The sequence below is a fragment of the Phoca vitulina genome, unplaced genomic scaffold (assembly GCF_004348235.1).
Source record: "Phoca vitulina isolate PV1807 unplaced genomic scaffold, GSC_HSeal_1.0 scaffold10, whole genome shotgun sequence".
NCBI classification, from domain to species: domain Eukaryota; kingdom Metazoa; phylum Chordata; class Mammalia; order Carnivora; family Phocidae; genus Phoca; species Phoca vitulina.
In genome coordinates this window covers 41,988,494-42,008,918 of record NW_022589713.1, presented here as the reverse complement: position 1 = coordinate 42,008,918, position 20,425 = coordinate 41,988,494, and the positions used below count along the sequence as shown (strand labels likewise).

The window sequence follows — 20,425 nt, the reverse complement described above, 5'->3', positions numbered from 1 at the left end:
GTTTTCCACGAGCGCCCAGGCCTGTGGCCACCGGAGCCCCGGGACAGCCAGGGCCACTCCTGCTCATGTGCTCAGCACTTGGCAGGCAAGGGCCGTCTGAAGGAGCCAGCTATCAGAGATGCTGACGCGGGCCCCGGGAAGACAAACGCTCAGATGGAAGGCAGCTTGTGGCCTCCAAGGAGGGAGCAGACGGCTCTCCGTGGGGACCTCTGAGAATTAATTCGTTGTGCAGGTGATGTATGGAGCCCTGGCTCTGTGCCACGTGGGACTCTAGGCCCCAGGACTACGTGGGGAACAAGGCCCCTGTGTTTGTGGCCCTTGGCCCAAGATACATGAGGAGGGGTCTGACCAGGAGGGGCTGGGTGGATTCCTGAGCCAGAGAGGAGGTGTGGGTGCCCCCCGCTCTGTGAGGCCACGCTGACAAGCAGAGGCTGGAGACGGGTGTGGGGGCGCTGGTCCCAGGACTTGGGATTCCTGTTCTCTGAGGGCAGGGGTCCAAACGGCAGGTCCCAGAATTTGGGAGCCTGCACCTTTCCACACAGCCCTACTTCTTTGACTGAAAGGAACAGGCTCACTCAGTTTCAGTCACCCTCAAAATGGCGCTCGCCAATGAGCCTGAGGGCCTGGCTGCTTCCGTGTTTCTGCTCTCCACCCGTCTTGCCACCCATCTGCTGGCATGACGCCTCTCTGCACAGCCTCTTCCTTCAGCCCCCCCGCCACCCCCCCGCCTCATTCTAATAACGTTTCCAAATGCCTACTCGAGTGCTGCTTAGGCACGAGTCACGCTGGGCTGGGAGGAAGAGGCCGCGGGGCGGTGGTGGACACCATGGCTGGCATCTCTGGAGCACTCATCCTCCCCCAGTTTTGCTCGTTAACACCTCATGTCCTGGAGCACAGTTCCTATACTTACACTCTAGTTGCAAGGGAGGCTGGGAAGGCGAGCATGTCTTCTACTTCGGGCAGTTAGCACTCACGATCAGAAAAAGGCGGTCCAAAAGCACTGGGTGGCCCAAAGGGTCCCTCTCCCACCCCGAGTCCTGGCTCTGGGGCCCAGGCATCCTGAGAGAAACCGTGGCACATGCCTGCGTCCTGGGCACAGGCCTGGAGTGTATGCTGCATCCTATAGGAAGCTCCCAGCCTGGCAAGGCGGAGTCTCTGGGCTGGTTCCATAGCGGATTCTTCCCCAGACAGTGCCCCCCTTCCTTAGCATCAGCGGCTCCTGGGGGAAGGGGAAGGCCAGTACATGCTGTGAGCACCAGCCCAATGCCACCCAGCATTGTGTTGTGTAGAATCCCTGGGAAAATATCAATTTTTTACAATTAAAATTTTTCTTAGACATAGTTGAAAAAGCTAAATATTTCTGGAAGGCCTTTTTTTTTTTTTTTTAAGCAAAAGTTGCAGTGGCCCGTACCTCCTCTTTTCCCACTTCGAATAGGCAACCAGTTCCAATTCGATTGGTATTTTTGGCATTGACTTTCAGGCCTATGAAATCTCGCCTCCACTCTTACTTCCTGATAGATGCAGTGTTAGGTATCATTTATTGATTTCTGTCTTCAACACTCCCAACACACACACACACACACACACACACACACACACACACACACACACACGGCTTCTATTCCCCTTTCTCCAAGCATAGTTATATTATTATTTGGGGTTAGATTAACATTCGGTGCATATAGTATTATGACTATGTAAACACTGATCTCAACGAAGCCATGTCATAGAATATGATTCCATTTCCTTTCCTGTGCGACTTTTTACTTTTGTCTCTTTAAAATGTGGTTCCTTCAGTTTCTAGGTGCTTATCGCTTCTGTGTCCCCAGACTCTGCCATAACTGTGACTCTCCTCATAAGTGCACACACAGCAGGTGCCCCATCGGCTCCCTCTCGGCACTGTCTCTCCAGAACCCGCGCTCACACCTGGACTGGTCGATTTCCCCCGGCTGTCATGGTGGGATCTCCCACCCTTCTGGGGATTCCCTTTGCCAATTCCTAGACAGATCTCCCGTTCCCCCGAATCCTCTATCTTCCTCTATCTGGGTTTGCTCCCTCAATTTGGTGAAGCACATCCTCCAGGGGCTTCCTGAGGAGGGGCTGATGGGCACAGGGAAAGCCGTGGCCAGGCCCGACATGATGGGTCCTCCCCTACTCACGCAGGAGGCAGCAGCGAGCTGGTGACCATCCTAACACGGCTTCATCATCATTATCACCGCTCGAGAGCAGGGCGGCAAGACGACCCTGGTGTGCACAAAAGTGATGCCATCTCCCATAAGGACACTTCGGCTTGACAACATCCCCCGGACCGTAGCGGACCTACGTTCCCTGTCACACTTTGCTAAGACTGTATCCCTTCAAGTTTACTGCAGAAAACTAACTTCTAAAAGGTTTATGTCTTAGTGGACTATTTTTTTCCTAACCCTGAGATGTAGCTTCTCTTCGGGATCACTTCAGGGAATGAAATTCTGAAGATCTTGACTATTTTTATTCTGCCCTCACACGGGGATGAGTTCGCCTGGGTACAGAACCCTAGCTTGGAAATCATTTTCCCCTCGGGATTTTATTTTATTTTATTTTTAAGATTTTATTTATTTTGAGAGAGAGAGCGAGCGAGCGAGAGAGCACAAGAAGGGGGAGGGGCAGAGGGAGAGGGAGAAGCAGGCTTCCCACGGAGCAGGGAGTCTGATGCGGGGCTCGAACCCAGGACCCCGAGATCATGACCTGAGCCGAAGGCAGACGCTTAACCGACTGAGCCACCCAGGCGCCCTTTCCTCAGGGTTTTAGATGCCAGTGTTTCTGCTGAGAAGCCCGATCCTGTCTTGACCCCTGATGCTGTGTGGGCAGCCTGCTTCTTGCCCCTGAAGCCTTCAGGCCTCTGTTCCACCTCCAGCATTGTGAGCCTTCACAGCGATGTCCTTGGTGTGGGTTTTTTCTCACCCAGTGAGCGGGGGACTCGGTGAGCCCTGTCAGTTCGGGAAACTTTCCCGAAATATGGCTTTCAACTGTCTCTTCTCCAAGCCTTCCTCTGTTCTTCAGCTCCTGTCATTTAGATATTGGACCTCTGGGCGGCTTCTCTCATTCTCTTACCCAGTCTCATGGTCTTCACCTTTTTTCTTCTACTTTCTGGGAGGTTTCCTCAAATGTGTTTTCCAACCCTTCTATTGAGTATTACATTGTTGCCATTATACTTTTCAATTTTCAAAAGTTCTTCTTCGTTTCTCTGGGAGTTCCTTTTTTATAGTGTGTATCCCTTTATTATGTAAACATCTTTCTGATATTATTACTAGCAATGTTTGAATTTTTTCTCCTTTCAGCTATTTTTTATCTTTGTTGCCTCTAATTTCCTTTCCTTTCTCCTTTTTTTATGATAATTTCTTAAATGTTGGGTGATCTTTGATCATTTTCCTCATTGTAATTTTTATTGCAATAGGGGTGCCTGGGTGGCTCAGTCAGTTAAGCGGCTGCCTTCGGCTCAGGTCATGATCCCAGGGTCCTGGGATCAAGCCCTGCATTGAGCTCCCTGCCCACGGGGAGTCTGCTTCTCCCTCTCCCTCTGCCCTTGCCCCCAGTCATGCTCTCCCTCTCTATCTCAAATAAATAAATAAAATCTTTAAAAAAAAAAAAGAAATCTTTATTGCAGTAATTAGATTCATATGCAGCTGTAAGAAATAATACAGAGAAAGCTCTTGTATATTGTACCTAGTTTCCCCCAATGATAACATTTTGCAAAACTAGCACAATACCACACCCAAGACATTGACAGTGACACTCCACCGATCTTATCCAGATTTCCCGTTTTACTTGTCCTCACCTGTGTGTGTATTTACTTCTATAGAATTTTATCATACGTGTATGTTCACATACCCACCACCACAATGGAGACAGAACGTTCCAGAACCACAGGCTTCTGTCTCTTGCCCTTTTTGCCCTTTTATAACTACACACAACCCCCTCCTGCAACTGCCCACCCTGTCCCTAAGCACTGGCAACCACCGATCTGTTCTCCATTTAAAAATTTTTGTCATTTCAGGGGCGCCTGGGTGGCTCAGTCGTTAAGCGTCTGTCTTCGGCTCAGGTCATGATCCCAGAGTCCTGGGATCGAGCGCCGCATCGGGCTCTCCGCTCAGCGGAAAGCCTGCTTCTCCCTCTCCCACTCCTCCTGCTTGCGTTCCCTCTCTCGCTGTGTCTCTCTCTGTCAAATAAATAAATAAATAAATCTAAAAAAAAAAAAAAAATTTTGTCATTTCAAAATGTTGTAGTAATGTATATGGCATGCAATCTTTTGGGATTGACTTTTTTCATTCAGCCTAAAGGCCTGGAGATTGACCCAATTGACTGTGTATATCAGTTGTTCATTCTTTTGTATTGCTGAGTAGTATTCCATAGTTTGTATGTACTACATTTATCTGCTGAAGGAGAACAGGGCTGTTTCTCATTTTTTGCTATAACTCATAGAGCTGCTATGAATATTCCCATATAGCTTTTGTATGAACATAAGTTTTACTTTCTCGGGGATAAAAGCCCAAGAGGACAATTGCTGGGTTATGTAAATAGTTGCATGTTTAGTTTTATCAGAAACTGCCGAAGTAATTTTCTACGAGGCTGTACCACTTTGCCTCCCCACTAGCAATGTTCGTGAGGGATACAGTTTCTCTTCATCTTCACCAGGATTTGGGTGTTGTCACGATTTTTTATTTTAGCTGCTCTGACAGATGTGCAGTGATATTGTGGTTTTAATTTGGATTTCCCCAATGAGTAATGATATCGGACATTTTTTCAGGAGATGATTTGCCATCTGTACATCATCTTTGATGAAATATCGTTTGGGTCTTCTGCCTATTTTCCAGTCGGATTGTTGGGGTTTTTTTTACTGTTGAGTTTTGGGATTTGCTTGTGTGTCTAGATATTGCAAAAATTTTCTCCCAGTCTGCAGTGTGTCCCTCCAGCCTCTTCACATGGGCTTTTGCAGATCAAAAGTTCTGTATTTTGATGAGGTCTAACTTATCAAATTCTCCTTTTATGGATCATGCTTTTGGTGTTGGGTCTAAGAACTCTTTCCCTAGTCAAATGCCAAAGCTACTCTGCTGTTGTTTTTTTTTCCCTAAAAGTTTTTTTTTTTAAAGATTTTATTTATTTGTCAGAGAGAGAGAGAGCGCACAAGCAGGGGGAGTGGCAGGCAGAGGGAGAAGCAGGATCCCTGCTGAGCACGGATCCTGATGTGGGACTCGATATCAGGAGCCCGGGATCATGACCTGAGCTGAAGGCGGATGCTTAACTGGCTGAGCCACCCAGGCGTCCCTCCCCTAAAAGTTTTGTTTCACATTTTTTAAAAAAGATGCTTACTTACTTTGTTATTTAGGAGCCAACTCCAGTTGTGGGACCAACAGCGTTCTCTATTTTTTTTTTTTTTTTTTTTGAGGTAATACACATAAAAGTCACCATCTTAACCATTTTTAGGGGTAGAGTCAGTGGTATTAAGTACATTCACATTGTTGTGTAACCATCACCACCATCCATCCATAGAACTCTCTTCATCTCATAAAACTGAAACTCTGTACCCATTAAACACTAACTCCCTATGCCTCCCCCAGGCCAGCCCCCAGCCCTTGACAACCATCATTCTACTTCCTGCCTCCATGAATTTGACTATGCCAGGTACCTCACATAAGTGGAATCAGACAGGATTTGTCTTTTTGTGACTGGCTTATTTCACTTACCATAATGTCCTCAAGGTTCACCCATGTTGTGGCCTGTGTCAGAAAGCCCTTCCTTTTTAAGGCTGAATAATGTTCCACTGTGTGTATAAACCACATTTTATTTATCCACTCATCCGCTGATGGACACGTGGGTTGCTTCCATCTTTTGGCTGTTGTGAATCATGCTGTAATGAACACGGGTATACCTGTCTTTTAATACCTTTGGGTGTATAACCAGAAGTGGATTACTAGATCATATGGTAAGTGTATTTTTAATTTCTTGATGCACCACCATACTGTTTTTCATACTGTCTCTACCATTTTACATTCTCACCAACAGCACACAGAGTTCCAATTTCTTTTTTTTTTTAAATATTTTTATTTACTTATTTGACAGAGAGAGAGAGAGAGCACAAGCAGGGGGAGTGGCAGATGGAGGGAGCAAGAAGCAGGCTCCCCACTGAGCTAGGAGCTCATCGTGGGGCTCCATCCCAGGACCCTGGGATCATGACCTGAGCCGAAGGCAGACGCTTAACTGACAGAGTCACCCAGAGTTCCAATTTCTGCACATCCTCGCCAATACCTGTTTGTTTGTTTGTTTTTAAATAGTAACCATTCTAATGCGTGAGGTGGTATCTTGTGGTTTGGGTTTACATTTCCCTAGTGATTAGTGATGTTGAACATCTGTTCATGTGCTTATGGGCCATTTGTACACCTTTTTGGAAAAAGGTTGAGTCAAGTCCTTTGCCCATTTTTTTTTTAAAGATTTTATTTTTAAGTAATCTCTACACCCAACATGGGGCTTGAACTCACAACCCTGAGAATAAGAGTCACACGCTCTACCAACTGAGCCAGCCAGGCACCCCTATTTGCCCATTTTTAAATCAGGTTGCCTATTTCATTGTTATTGTTGACTCTTAGGTGTTCTTTATATTTTTTGGATATTAACCCTTTATATGATTTACAAATATCTTCTACTATCCCATGGGTTGCCTTTTCTGTCAATTGTGTTCTCCCATGTACAGAAGTTTTAAATTTTGATGTAGTCCAATCTGTTTTTTCTTTTGTTGCCTGTGCTTTTGGTGTCCTATCCAAGAAATTGTCAGATCCGATGTCATGAAGTTTCACCCATGTTTTCTTCTAAAAGCTTTCTAGTTTTTGCTCTTCATTTTGAATTTATTTTTGTTTCTGGTCTAAGACAAGGGTCCAGCTTCATTCTTTTGGATATGGATATCCAGTTCTCTGAACACCGTTTGTTGAAAGGACCATTTGTTGAGAAGACCATTTCTTTTCCTCATTGAATGGTTTTGGTACCTTTGCCACCAATCATTTGACCATAAATGTGAGAGCTTATTTCTGGGCCCTCTGTTCTGATCCACTGGTCTATATGTCTGTCTTTATACCAGGACCACACAGTTTTGATTACTTTAGATTTGTAGTTTTGAAATAAAAATGTGTGAGACCTCTAACTTTGTTCTTCTTTTTCAAGGTTGTTTTAGTGTTTTACATTTTAAGTCCATGATCCATTTTGAATTAATTTTTGTATAAGGTGTGAGATTTAGGTTGAAGACTTTTTTTTTTTTTGCCTATGGATGTCTAATTGCTCCAGAACCATTTGTTGAAAAGTCTCTTTCCTCCATTGACTTGCTTTTGATCTTGGTCAAAAATCAGTTGAACATATTTGGACCTATTTCTGGGTCCTCTATTATGCTCCATTGATCTACGTGTCTGGTGCCCTGCCAGTACCACACCATTCTGATTACTAGAGCTACACAGGAAGGCTTAATATCAGGTAGAGTGATTCCTCCCACTTTATTCTTCCTTGCCAAGATCGTTTTAACTATTCTAGGTCTTGCACCTTGCCCTATAAACTTTAGAATAAGCTTGTATATGTTTATTAAAAATGTTTCTAGGACTTTGATAGACACTGAATTAAACTTATAGTTCAATCTGGGGAGAACTGACATCTTTATGTGTTGAGCCTTCCAATCCATGAACATAGTGTTTCTCCATTTATTTAGGTCTTCCATGATTTCTTTCATCAGCATTTTGTAATTTTCAGCATGGATCCTGTATGTGTTTTGTTAGGAATACTCATAAATATTTCATTTCTTTGGAGTGATTATAACTGGTATTGCTTTAAATTTTGGTTTCTACATGTTCATTGTCAGTGGAGAGAAATGCAGTTAATTTTTGTGGGTTGATCTTATATCCTCTGACATTAATGAGCCCATTTATTAGTTCTGAAAGGTGGATTTTTTTGTTTTTGTTTTTGTAGATTCCCTGGAATTATTTACCTTTCATTCCTGACAGTTTCACCGGATATAGAATTCACCATTGACAGTTCTTTCAGTTCTTGAAAAATGTTGTGCCACTTCCTTTTGGCCTCCATATTATCTGATGAGAAATCCACCATCATTTGAATTAGTGTTCCCTTATAGGTAATATGTTTTTTTTTCTTTCTGGCTGCTTGCATGATTTTTTCTTTGTTTTTAGCGTTCGGAAGTTTATGTGTTTTGGCATGGATTTCTTTGGGTTTATCCCTGTTTGGGGTTTGCTCAGCTTTTTGAATTTGCAGGTTTGTGTCTTTCACCAAATTTTGGAAGTTTTCAGCCATTATTCCTTCAGTTACTCTTCCAGCCCCTCTTTCTCCTCTCCTCCTGGGACTGTCATGATACAAATGGTGGATCTTTGGTTACTGTCTCATGGGCCCAAGATGCCATCCATTTTTGTTTTTGTTTTTCATTCCACTCTGTCTCTGTTCTTCAGATTGGGTAAATCCTATTCACCTGTCCTCAAGTGCACTGATTTTATCCTCTGTCATCTCCCCCCTCCTACTGAGGCCATCCAGCATGTCTTTATTCCTGTTATTGCATTTTTCAGTTCTATTATTTCCATTTGGCTCTTCTATATAACTTCTTTTTCTTTACTGAAATTTTCTCTTTTTCAAATTTATTTGAAGAGCATTGTATTGATTGTTGAAGCATTTTTATGATAGCTGCTTTAAAATCCTTGCCAGATAATTTCAACATCTGATTAACATCAGTGTTGGCATCAGCTGATTCTTTCTGCATTCAAGTAGTGATTTTCCTGGTTATTATTATGATGGGTGATTTTTTTTTTTACTGTACCCTGGACATTTTCAATTTATGTTTAGAAGACTTTGGGTTCTATTTGGTTCTTTTTTTTATAACAGGTGGTTGCCCTGTTTAAGTCTGGCATGCAGGTGCTGGCCTACTTTTGTGGGCTGAGGTTCCAACAACAATTTAATTTTCAGAGACTTTGCAGTGTTATTTTCACCTGCTTGGTTTATCTGTGCTGCTGGGGCTCCCACCTGGTCCTGCTGCTGCTGCCAGAGAGAGCAGAAGGAGTTTCCCCAGGCCAGGTTGCCCAGGGTCCCTTGGCAGGGGAGGTGGGTCAGGCCAGGTGTGGAAGGAGAGTGCTTTCCCTGGCTGCTTGTTGTTAGTGGGCTTCTGACAAACTCCCCTTGCTGGTGATGCTGCAGTCATCTGGTATTGTCAGTGGGACTCCTGTGCAATTTGAGAGAGGAATAAACCTACCCGGCTCATCCTTTGTTGGGTTCGTGGGTGTGAGACACCTGCTGCTGAGTTGTTCCTTCAACTTAGGGTCCTAAACCGATTAGTCATCCTTCTCCCACCTTTCTGAGTTACCCTTTAAGTGCCTCTTGCGTATTTCCATGGTTTATCATTGTACTTAACAGAGAAGAACAGGGAGAAATGAGTCCCACATTGTGTGAGCCAGAAGTCGTCTTCGCAATAATTTTTTAAAAGTGCAGCACCAAAGAGCCCAGTGGCAGTCAGCATGCATGAAAGGCCTTGTGACCTGGGGGCTTCACTCTACATGGATCTGACTGTCTCTTTGAGGTCCCTTGGTTATTGATATCTTTTTTTTTTTTTTTCTTCTAGACTGTCAGAGTTCAGGGAGGCTGAGAACCTAAGTTCTGGCTTCTACCTTGGGGAAGGACCACTGATGTGGGACTGTCCCAAACATAGAAAGACTATTTAGGAGATATGAGGAGACCACCAAGGGTGACAAATGTCTGCCACATATGGACATATAACATGGCTACTCCAGCAAATACTCCACAGCCAAGTCACCACCCCACAAGCTTTCATCTGGGGGGGGAGGCCTGCTCATGCAATGAGGGCTGCAGACGTTGTTGAGTTTCTTGGCACATTTGTAAGGTGTTCTCTGACCTTGGCAAAACATGTGTAAATTTTCTTAAGATTTTCACTTAGTATTTTTCTTTTTAAAAAAGGTTTTATTTATTTATTTGACAGAGACAGCAAGAGAGGGAACACTAGCGGGGGGAGTGGGAGAGGGAGAAGCAGGCTTCCCGCTGAGCAGGGAGCCCGATGCAGGGAGCCCGATGAGGGGTTCAATCCCAGGACCCTGGGATCATGACCTGAGCCCAAAGGCAGACGCTTAACAGCTGAGCCATCCCGGCACCCCTCACTTGGTATTTTTCTTAAATAACCCTTGTGATATGCTAAGATTCCTAATGAAGGCAGAACATGAGTAGGCAAACTGGATGAAGCTCAAAATAATTATCTGAGCAAAAGAAGTCAGAACAAAAAGACAGACGGACTCCATGATTCTGCTTATATAAAACTTTAGAAAATGCAAATGGATGATGGTGACAGAAAGCAGATCAGTGACTGTCTAGGCTTGGGGTGTTGTAGGGAGAGATGAGGGAGGGATTAAAAAAGGGCACGAGGACATGTGGCTGATGGATACATTTTCTAACTTGATTGTGGTGCTGGTTTCATGGATATATATATATGTATATATAGCCAAGGTTTCATGGGTATATATATATATATATGTATGTATACATACATGTATGTATGCATGTATGTATGTATGTATGTATACATATATATGTGTATATATATATATATCAAAACTTATCAAATTGTGGGGTACTTGGGTGGCTTAGTTGGTTAAGTTTCTGCCTTCGGCTCGGGTCATGCTCCAGGGTCCTGGGATCGAGCCCCACATCGTTGGACTCCCTGCTCAGTGGGGAGTCTGCTTCTCCTTCTTCCTCTGTGGTCCCCCCCACCGCCATCATGCTCTCTATCTCTATCTCATGTTCATGTGCTCTCTCTCTCAAATAAATAAATCAATAAAATCTTTAAAAAAAACTTATCAAATTGTACACTTTAAATATGTGCAGTTCATTTATGTCACTTATGCCTCAACAAAGCTGTTTAAAAAAACAAAAACAAAAACAAAATCATAAGACTGATCCCTATTTGCTGGCCATCTAAATTTCAGTTTCTGTAAAAGGGCATAAATAATAACTACCTCATATTTGGGTAAGATTAAATGAGTAAAAATTAGGGGCGCCTGGCTGGCTCAATCAGTTAAGCATCTGCCTTTGGCTCAGGTGGTGATCTCGGGGTCCTGGGATGGAGCCTCCACAGCGGGCTCCCTGCTCAGCGGGGAGCCTGCTTCTCCCTCTCCCTCTGTCCCTCCCCCCGCTTGTGTGCTCTCTCTCTTTCAAATAAATAATCTTTAAAAAAAAATAAATGAGTAAAAATTAAAAGGATGAGATGACATTCTCCCTTGATTCGACTGAAAGCCACGCAGTCATGCTCTGTCCCTCTCTCTCCTGTACTCACGTCCAATCCCTGGCCGGCTCCCTGGATGACTACCAGAGTGGCTGGGGGCAGAGCGGACAGGATCGGCCATGACCTGGTGACTAGATAGTTGCTGAAATGGGGAGGTGGGTACATGGGAAATTGGCATATTATTCTCTCTACTTGTGGATATATTTACATTTCCCATAACTACAATTAAAAAATAAGCAGTGGCTCCCCATTTCACTGAAGGGAAAAACTGGCCCACGTGGCCCTACATGATTCCCCCACCCTTACCCCTCTGCCCTTATCTCCTCCTACTCACCTCCTCATTCATTGTTCCAGCCCCACCGGCTTCCTCCCTGTTTTTGGAACCTGCCATATGCGCTCCTGCCTCAGGGCCTTTGTTCGAGCTGTACCCCCGCCCCCGCCCTGGAATCCTCCTATCTCATGGCTTGAACCTGCTCAAAAAGAGTCCTCTCAGTGAGTCCAGGCTGACTGTTCCACTAAAATTATTACCACCACCACCTGTCCCTTTCCATGCCCCCTTCTCTGCTACTTGTCACTTAGCAGTTATTATCATCTGACATCTTGTACAACTACTTGTTGCTGACTCCCCCCACCACTTTGGCTGAAACTAAGTTCCATAAAGACAGGAATTCCTGCCTGATGTGTTCACTGTTGAATCCTCAGCACTGAACAGAGTGCACAGTGGGTTCTTGATGAATGAATGAGCTACATATAAATATGCTAGTGGAATGCCTGGGAGGGAGTGAGCACTATGGGATTCATCATAATCTAAAAATACGTCATTGAGTCATTTGATAAACATAAGTTAATTGTTCCGTATGTACTTTCTGTCCTGGTCTTTGGAAAATGAAGCTACCACTAATTTTTTTGTCGTTAGTTTGTGGGAAGCAGTATGGTAGGGAGGGATTCCCACAGTCTGTGGAGGTGAGCAGATCTGCTTGGAATCCTGGCTCGGCCACTTGCCAGCTATGTGACCTGCCCAAGCTGCGCAGCCCCTCAGAGCCTGATCTCCTCACTGACGGTGCCTGTTGGAAATGCCCTGCATTGGGGGCTAGGCTGGAAGCCCTGGGATGAGACTTTACCCCTTCCGCAAGAGGGACAGGACCACCTCCAGGACCTGCCCGGCTGCGTGCCCCTCTAAGACCTGCTGGTGGGGTGTGCAAACGATGGTTGAGGGCACTGCTCAGGGACAGGCAGTAACACCTCTGAGATCACAAAAGGGGAGGTAACTCAGCCTTGGCCCATCCTGAGGTCCCTTCTCCAAGCCCTCTGCCCCTCAGGCCTGAGGTTATAAACAAGTGACTCAGAGGAATGATGGGAGAATGCCCCATAATAGTTTACACTAGTGTCCTGGGGGCTAAATTTAACCCACAGCTGCAGCTTCTGGCACTTTGGGAACAAGTTAATCTTGGTGGCTGAGGCTGATTGTGTGTGTGTGTGTGTGTGTGTGTGTGTGTGTGTAGTGGGGGAAGGGTGGTAAGTCCAGAGAAGGCTCGGCATCAGGACTGGCTATGCTGGGCCTCTACCCCGACACCCCTTAGATGGTAGACAGGGTGCAAGGGCCCCAAGGCCAAGGTAGACTCAGGTCAAGCTTAGTATGGACCAAGAACAGTGAGCACAGACAGCTATCCTGGAATATTAAACTCTTAGAGTGTTACTTTTTGAACACTAGAATCCAGACTGTCACTCCCCTAGAATGTTAAAACCCTGGGAATTTAAATACCTAGAATAGTTGAAGCCTAGGCAATTACTTTTCTAGCACGTCTGACACCTTACAATGTTAAAACCCTGTGACAGTGTACTCCCAGGAACACTGAGCCTCAGTGCTTCTGAACCTCAGCAGAACTGTAACTGAGGCCCTTAGAATCTAACTCATCCAACTCCCCATTGTGTGGAAAGGGAAACTGAGGCTCAACAGAGCCACGTGACCTGTGCAGGCCCTTCAGAAAAGAAGTGACTGTGTTTACCTAAGGCACCTTTTTGCTTTCTTGCACAGTCTAAGGAGGGTCTCAGATCTGGAGTAGAAAGGGGTAAAGGTCTTCCCATTTTAAAGGTAGGGCAACAAGGTCCCCTATGAGTGAATGCCTTTCCAAGTTCACTGAACAGGAAACCCAAGCACACTGTATCCAAGGGTGGCTGGGGTGAGATATACTCCAGGGAGGAAGATGAAGCACCCAGACAGAAAGGCCCAGAAGGCATGAACGAAGGGAGATCCTGGAAGAGGGACACCAAAGCTTCTCGCTCCCTGGCCTGAGGGGCAGAGCTTGGGTCATCACCGGCCCTCAGGGGCACCGCCTGACCAAGGAATGTAGTCAAGGCCTTGCTGTGCTCCATTTAGAAATGAGGCAGCAAGGCCCTCATAGGCCCAAATACCCCACCCCTGTCCCGTGAGCCCCTGGGGCTGAGTCAAGGCTGCTCTGGGAGGGGGCCTCTGCCCAGCTGTCCCCTCTGCGTCATGCGCAGGAAGCCAGGCAGCTCGCCTTACAGGGCCCTGTCCACCTCTATATATAGCCCCGCGAAGACAGCTGCGTAGACCGATTGTGACCCAGAAGGAAAGCAGGGGAATAGAAAGAGGAGGCCCCCGGCAGGGCACTGGCACCCCAAGCCGCCCACCATGACGCTGGGCTTGGAGCAGGCGGACGAGCAGCGTCTGTACCAGCAGACGCTCCTGCAGGACGGGCTCAAGGACATGCTGGACCACGGCAAGTTCCTCGACTGTGTGGTGCGGGTGGGTGAGCGCGAGTTCCCGTGCCACCGCCTGGTGCTGGCCGCCTGCAGCCCCTACTTCCGGGCGCGCTTCCTGGCCGAGCCTGAGCGCGCGGGCGAGCTGCGCCTGGAGGAGGTGTCCCCGGCCGTGGTGGCGCAGGTGCTGCACTACCTGTACACGTCGGAGATCGCGCTGGACGAGGCGAGCGTGCAGGACCTGTTCGCCGCAGCGCACCGCTTCCAGATCCCGTCCATCTTCACCATCTGCGTGTCCTTCCTACAGAAGCGCCTGTGTCTCGCCAACTGCCTGGCCGTCTTCCGCCTCGGCCTCCTGCTCGACTGCGCGCGCCTGGCCGTGGCCGCCCGCGACTTCATCTGCGCGCGCTTCTCGCTCGTGGCGCGCGACGCCGACTTCCTCGGGCTCTCGGCCGACGAGCTCATCGCCGTCATCTCCAGCGACGGCCTCAACGTGGAGAAGGAGGAGGCCGTGTTCGAGGCGGTGATGCGGTGGGCGGGCAGCGGCGACGCCAAGGCGCAGGAGGAGCGCCAGCGCGCGCTGCCCACCGTCTTCGAGAGCGTGCGCTGCCGCCTGCTGCCGCGGGCCTTCCTGGAGAGCCGCGTGGAGAAGCACCCGCTCGTGCGCGCCCAGCCCGAGCTGCTGCGCAAGGTGCAGATGGTGAAGGACGCGCACGAGGGCCGCCTCACCGTGCTGCGCAAGAAGAAGAAGGACAAGGGGAAGGAGGCAGCCGGGGCCAAGGCTGCCGACAAGGGGACGGGCGAAGCCAAGGCAGAGGACGACGACGAGGAGGCTGAACGCATCATCCCCGGGATCCTCAATGACACTCTGCGCTTTGGCATGTTCCTGCAGGACCTCATCTTCATGCTCAGTGAGGAGGGGGCCGTGGCCTATGACCCAGCGGCCAACGAGTGCTACTGTGCCTCGCTCTCCACCCAGATCCCTAAGAACCACGTCAGCCTTGTGACCAAGGAGAACCAGGTCTTTGTGGCTGGGGGCCTCTTCTACAACGAGGACAACAAGGAGGACCCCATGAGTGCTTACTTCTTGCAGGTGCCTGCCCAGCCCTGGGAAGGGCAGCCAGTGCCGGGTTCTGGGAACGGGGACGGGGGTGGGGGTCAGCTTTGGGGCCCACGAGAGGCTTGTGTCTACTTGTTGGGGGGTGTTATTGGGTCTAGGATGAGATGTAGACCAGGGAGGTTGACTGACAGCCACTTGCCTGAAGTCTTGAAGGCAGTTATAGGCAGTTGACAATTAGCTGCATAACTCTGATGTCTCTTTCAGGGGGATGTGAGCCCCAGGGAGGTCTGATATGTTGGAGGCCCTGTCTCTGCACAGGGATTGAGGTCAGGCACAGTGAGAAGGAGGAGCAAGGTCAGTGTAGGGGTCAGTCTGGGGCAGGACCTTTGCGTGAGGCCCGGACTGGAGTATAGAACAGAGTGTCCCAAACAAAGGGAGCATCCTGCCTAGTCTTCTCACTGTACAGATGAGAAAACCGAGGCCCAGAAAGGACCAGTAGAGTGGGGTGACCAGTCCAAGTTGTAGTGTCTCGTGGGATCTCAGAGGGCAGAGATGGTTCCCTGGTGACTGGCCATGTAGGTTTGAGTCCTGCCATCTGGGTGGAATTTGGACACTTGAAGGGGAAGTGAGGGTGTTTCTGCCTGAGGAATGGTGAGCAAGGGACAGAGACTGGAATGAGCCCAGCGAGTGGTGAGCTCAGTGAGGCTTGACCAGGTGTGGAGAAGGGTGAGGGGCAACTCGGTACCAGGGTTAAACCGGGGGCAGGGAGGGAGGGGGGCAGCTCCACCAGCCAAAGCATATCATGGGCCTTGCTTATTTTCTCCGGGGATATTATCCTTCCTGCTTGATAAGGTTGTTTGAAGGTTACAGATGGTTATAAAGTGTTCATCAGCACATTGCTCAGCCTTCAGAAAACTTTCCAGAAAGATGAGCCACAAATATCGTTGTAAGACTATGGAGATGGGACAGGGCCACAGACTTACACTGTAGATTTTAAGGGGTGAGGGGCAGAGCTGTATTTGGAGGTTTTCTGTGCAGTGGGCTGGGGTGGAAAACAGAGGGCAGGCAGGCCTCAGTTCTGGAGTCCTGGTGGGGAAGGGACAGGTCTCTGCGTGGGGTGCCCCATCGTGGTGCTGTAATGTGGTCTCTGGGCGCCGACCTCCGGAGGGCCTCGGTTGTTCTCAGTCTGGTAGGAGGATAGGGTACTGTCTCCAGGGATGGCCTCCAGGCTGCGTTGGCCCGAGCTGGAGACCTGGCCTCCTCTGTGACCCGGGGTGGCTGGGGGAGTGCGGGCGTGGAGGCCGGTGGCTGACTGCACGCCCGGCCCGCAGTTTGACCACCTGGACTCCGAGTGGCTGGGGATGCCGCCGCTGCCCTCGCCGCGCTGCCTCTTCGGCCTGGGAGAGGCTCTCAACTCCATCTACGTGGTCGGCGGCCGAGAGCTCAAGGACGGCGAGCGCAGCCTAGACTCGGTCATGTGCTACGACCGGCAGTGAGCAGGGGCCGGGGGCGGGGTTGAGGGGTCCGGGGGGCGGGGCGGGGCCCGGGGGCGGGGTTGGGGGCGCGGCGGGGGCCGGAGCCAGAGCCCGGGGCTGCGGGCGGAGGCGGGCTTGGGTAGGGGCGGAGCGGCGGGCCGCGGGGTGGGAGCCGGGACCCGGGAGGTGCCGGTTATGCACCGGGTGCACCCCGAATATGTGCTGGCTGGGTGGGTGAATGCAGAGACAGGGACCCAGCGCACTCCTGAACCGGGCGCTCGCCCTACTCGGGTCTCCTCCAGGTCGTTCAAATGGGGCGAATCGGATCCGCTGCCGTATGCCGTGTACGGCCACGCGGTGCTCTCCCACATGGACCTGGTCTACGTCCTTGGCGGCAAAGGCAGCGACAGGTGAGGCTCGGGCCTGGAGCGAGTGCAGGAGCAGGGCTGTAGGTTAGAGCGGGAGCACAGTCTCCCCAGGCTGTCGGGGATTGTCCGGAGCCACTGAACCGGAGGAGGGGCGCTGTGCTCAGGCTTCCTCCCTCTCGCTCACGGTCCCCCACCCCCAGAAAGTGCCTGAAGAAGATGTGTGTCTACGACCCTAAGAAGTTCGAGTGGACCGAGCTGGCCCCCATGCAGACTGCGCGCTCCCTCTTCGGGGCCACCATCCACGATGGCCGCATTTTTGTAGCCGCCGGCGTCACAGACACGGGGCTGACCAGTTCAGCTGAAGTGTACAGCATCGCGGACAACAAGTATGGCTGCTTCCCGCCCCTTCCAGTGGGCAGTCAGGGACCAAGGGCCCCCCTGTGACTGCCTGGCTGTGTGGCTTTGAACCTGTTGGGTCTCTCTGTGACGGCCCTGGCAGGAACCATGGTCCCTGCCCCTTGACATCAGCACAGGAATAGCCTCTCTGTCCTCATCAGCCATGAGGCGGGCTTCCCCCACAATTTGGGGCCAGGGTTAGGGCCAGCCTGGCCTGCAGGAGAGAGCTCCCAGGAGTGGGGCGGGAGATGCCAGGTTCCTCATTCAGAGTCATACCGGGCAGTGGCCTGGTGCTCCAGATACACTGGTGACAAAGACAGAAGCCGCCCTGCCCTGGGAGGCCAGGGGAAACCTGAGCCGGCAGCCGCCTTGGACTTAGCCAGCAAAAGGGATGGCGGCAGAAGGATTACCCAGGCCAAGGAAAGTTGGTGACAAGGCAGTTAGGAGAATAAAAGGCAGGCCTGTTGGAGGAAAGGTTGGAGGAAGGAAGGTGGGGATGGGGGCACCGGGGTTGGAGAGGTGGCAAGCAGGGCCAAGGGACTCAATCCTAGGGCGGTGAAATGCCTGTGATGGGTTTTAGGCTCACATCTGTGTTTTATTAGGTAACAGCTGATGTAGAGAACAGATTAGAGATCTTCCGGGAGGCAGGCGTGCAGCCATAGAGCAGGAGGTGGCGGCCTGCAGATGGGGGCACGGTGGAGATGGGGCCGAGGGGGCGCACAGGAGAAAGATGTAGGCCAGGGCTTCCCACACTGTGATATGCACACGAATCTCCCGGGGAGTCGTGTTAAAATGCAGATTCTCATTCTTGGGCCTGGGGAAGGGCCTGAGTGTGTATTTCTAACACCCCTCACGCCGCCCAGATGATGCTGATGCTGCTGGTCCATGGGCCCCACTTAGAGTAGCAAGAGTTTAGGAGATAGAAGAAATAAGATTTAGAGATTGATTGGATGTTGGGGATAAGAGAGAGATGTGGATGCTTTTGAGAGAGGGTGGGAGGTCATTTACTGGAGAACGACTGAGGTTAGATTGGAAATGTGAGGGTCCAGTTGGGACACGTGGATTTGTGGGATCTGGGAGTGTCCAGGAGGAGCCCGCCAGGGCAGAGAGAATGCTGAGCTCGAGAGATTTGGGGCCAACAGTCAACGGAGGGAATGAGCTCCCTCAGGAGAGAGAGTGTAAGAGGGAGAAGCTGAGGCCCAAGCCCTGAGGGATTGTGGAGGCAGATGCATTATCCAGGAAGGAATCTGAGGACATGAGAGGCTGGGCAGGTGGGAGGCGAGAACGTCACATCAGTAGAGATGTGTGTTGTGCCTGGATTTTATGCTCTGTGGTGGCTGGGGACCGGAGAGCTGTTTTGGAGGGTAGGGATGAAGGCCCAACCTCATGGCCAGAGGAGGGGAGTGAAGACACCCTGAGAATAATTGGGCAGTGAAGAGGGGAAGAAGGTTGGGGCAGGGGCACCCGGGGAGGGCAGCTCCCCTGGGAGAATTAGTTCAGGAGCAAAGGAGGGCCACTGGGAAGATCCATGGTGGATTGTACGGGGCAGGCTGGATGCAATGACCAGGGGACCGTGGAGGGAAACGGGAGGGGCAGGAGAATGGGGAAGGCTGGAGGGCGGTGCTGGGAGGGTCAGGACACAGAAGGTTGTGCTGGGAGCGTGGGTGCTTGGGATTCGGGTTTCCAAGAGGTGTAGCTGAAGCTGTGGGCCTGGGGCCGCTGGGTGATGCACCTCTTCACGCCCCCTCCTCCCCACCAGGTGGGCACCCTTTGAGGCCTTCCCACAGGAACGCAGCTCGCTCAGCCTGGTCAGCCTGGCGGGCACCCTGTACGCCATCGGTGGCTTTGCCACGCTGGAGACCGAATCTGGAGAGTTGGTCCCCACAGAGCTCAACGACATCTGGAGGTGAGCCCGGGGCCCAGGGAGGTGACCAAAGCCCCCGAGCAAGGCTGATGCCCCCCAGCGGCGCCTGGCGAGTTCATCTGGGGCTGGGGTGATCCCTCTTCCGGTCCCATGCGGCAGGGACGGCAGACACGCCCTGCTCAGCCCAGTCTTTCCGGTTTGGCTGGCAAGGGCCCGGTTTGTTCACAGGGCACCACGCCCCGCTGTGGAGCATCAAGCGGCCCCAAGTTTAGGGCCCAGACCGAAGGAAACAGGCCCCAGGGAGTAGAGGGGGCCCTGAAGAGGCAGCCAGGCCTTTCCTCCCTGCTCCGTCCTGGGTACTCTTGCTGGAGGGGAGAGCTGGGGCCAGAATTGAGAAGAAGCTGGACCCCAACTTCTGAGAGCCATTGCTTTCCATGCTGGCCCTTCCTGAGGGTGGAGGGAAGAGGTTTCGGTGCCTGGGGCACCTGCTAAACCGTCAGTTATTCTCACTGCTCCATGGGGGCGGGTGGGTCTTGGGGGGACTTCTGCAGTGCTGAATTCAGAATTCTCCAGAGGAGGGGCTGTGGAGATGCAGGCCTTCCTGGAAGCGTGGGGCATTCCTTGAGAGGTGACCCTTCCTGGAATGTGGGGTGGCTGTTCTTTGGGGGTGGGCCTTTTGGGGGGGCCCTTTCCCAGGACATGAGAATTCTCCAGGACCAGACATTTCTGGAGATGGGCCTGGGGCTTCGGGGACACTCCCCAGGGGTAGGCCTAGCATCGTCAGCCACCCCTCTCGGCTGGGGCCCACTCTGCACTCGGCTGACCCAGCTCTGTGTCCCTGTCCTCACTCCTCCCTCCCACCCCCAGATATAATGAGGACGAGAAGAAGTGGGAGGGCGTCCTGAGGGAGATAGCCTACGCAGCCGGCGCCACCTTCCTACCCGTGCGGCTCAACGTGCTGCGCCTGACCAAGATGTGACCAGCCCCGAGGGCCTGAACTAAGCACCCCTCCCACCCTGCGGCCACACAGGCCTGGACTTTTGAGGGCTCTGGAGAGGAGGCTGGGAGAAGCCCGAGCCCACCTGGGTCCCGTTGTGCCACCTGGGGGTGCTCTTCAGCAGGGGAGGGAAATCGCTGCCCAGTCCGAGCCTTGCCAGCAGGGACCAGGGACTCAGGGCTCTCCGGTACCCCCATATCCCCGGTCTTCTTGTTCCATGAGCCAGAACCACGGGGAGGTTGCCTTCTGGG

General features: G+C 50.8%; 1 protein-coding gene across 1 annotated transcript; it reads left to right on the top strand.

The window, feature by feature from the left end:
- The first annotated feature begins 13,936 nt into the window (after nt 1-13,936).
- Nucleotides 13,937-20,176, top strand: KLHL40 (kelch like family member 40). Its single transcript, XM_032408872.1, has 6 exons — nt 13,937-15,107; nt 16,406-16,566; nt 16,852-16,959; nt 17,118-17,303; nt 19,073-19,219; nt 20,045-20,176. The coding sequence occupies exons 1-6, from the start codon at nt 13,947-13,949 to the stop codon at nt 20,154-20,156; spliced, it is 1,875 nt and encodes a 624-aa protein (XP_032264763.1). The 5' UTR covers nt 13,937-13,946; the 3' UTR covers nt 20,157-20,176.
- Nucleotides 20,177-20,425: the final 249 nt, after the last annotated feature.

What these genes read in the sequence shown, in the direction of transcription:
- KLHL40 (XM_032408872.1), top strand. Translation starts at nt 13,947, where the DNA reads ATGACGCTGGGCTTGGAGCAGGCGGACGAGCAGCGTCTGTACCAGCAG. An exon ending in GTCATGTGCTACGACCGGCA is followed by an intron (nt 16,567 to 16,851) that starts GTGAGCAGGGGC and finishes GGTCTCCTCCAG; the next exon opens with GTCGTTCAAATGGGGCGAAT. An exon ending in GGCGGCAAAGGCAGCGACAG is followed by an intron (nt 16,960 to 17,117) that starts GTGAGGCTCGGG and finishes CCCCACCCCCAG; the next exon opens with AAAGTGCCTGAAGAAGATGT.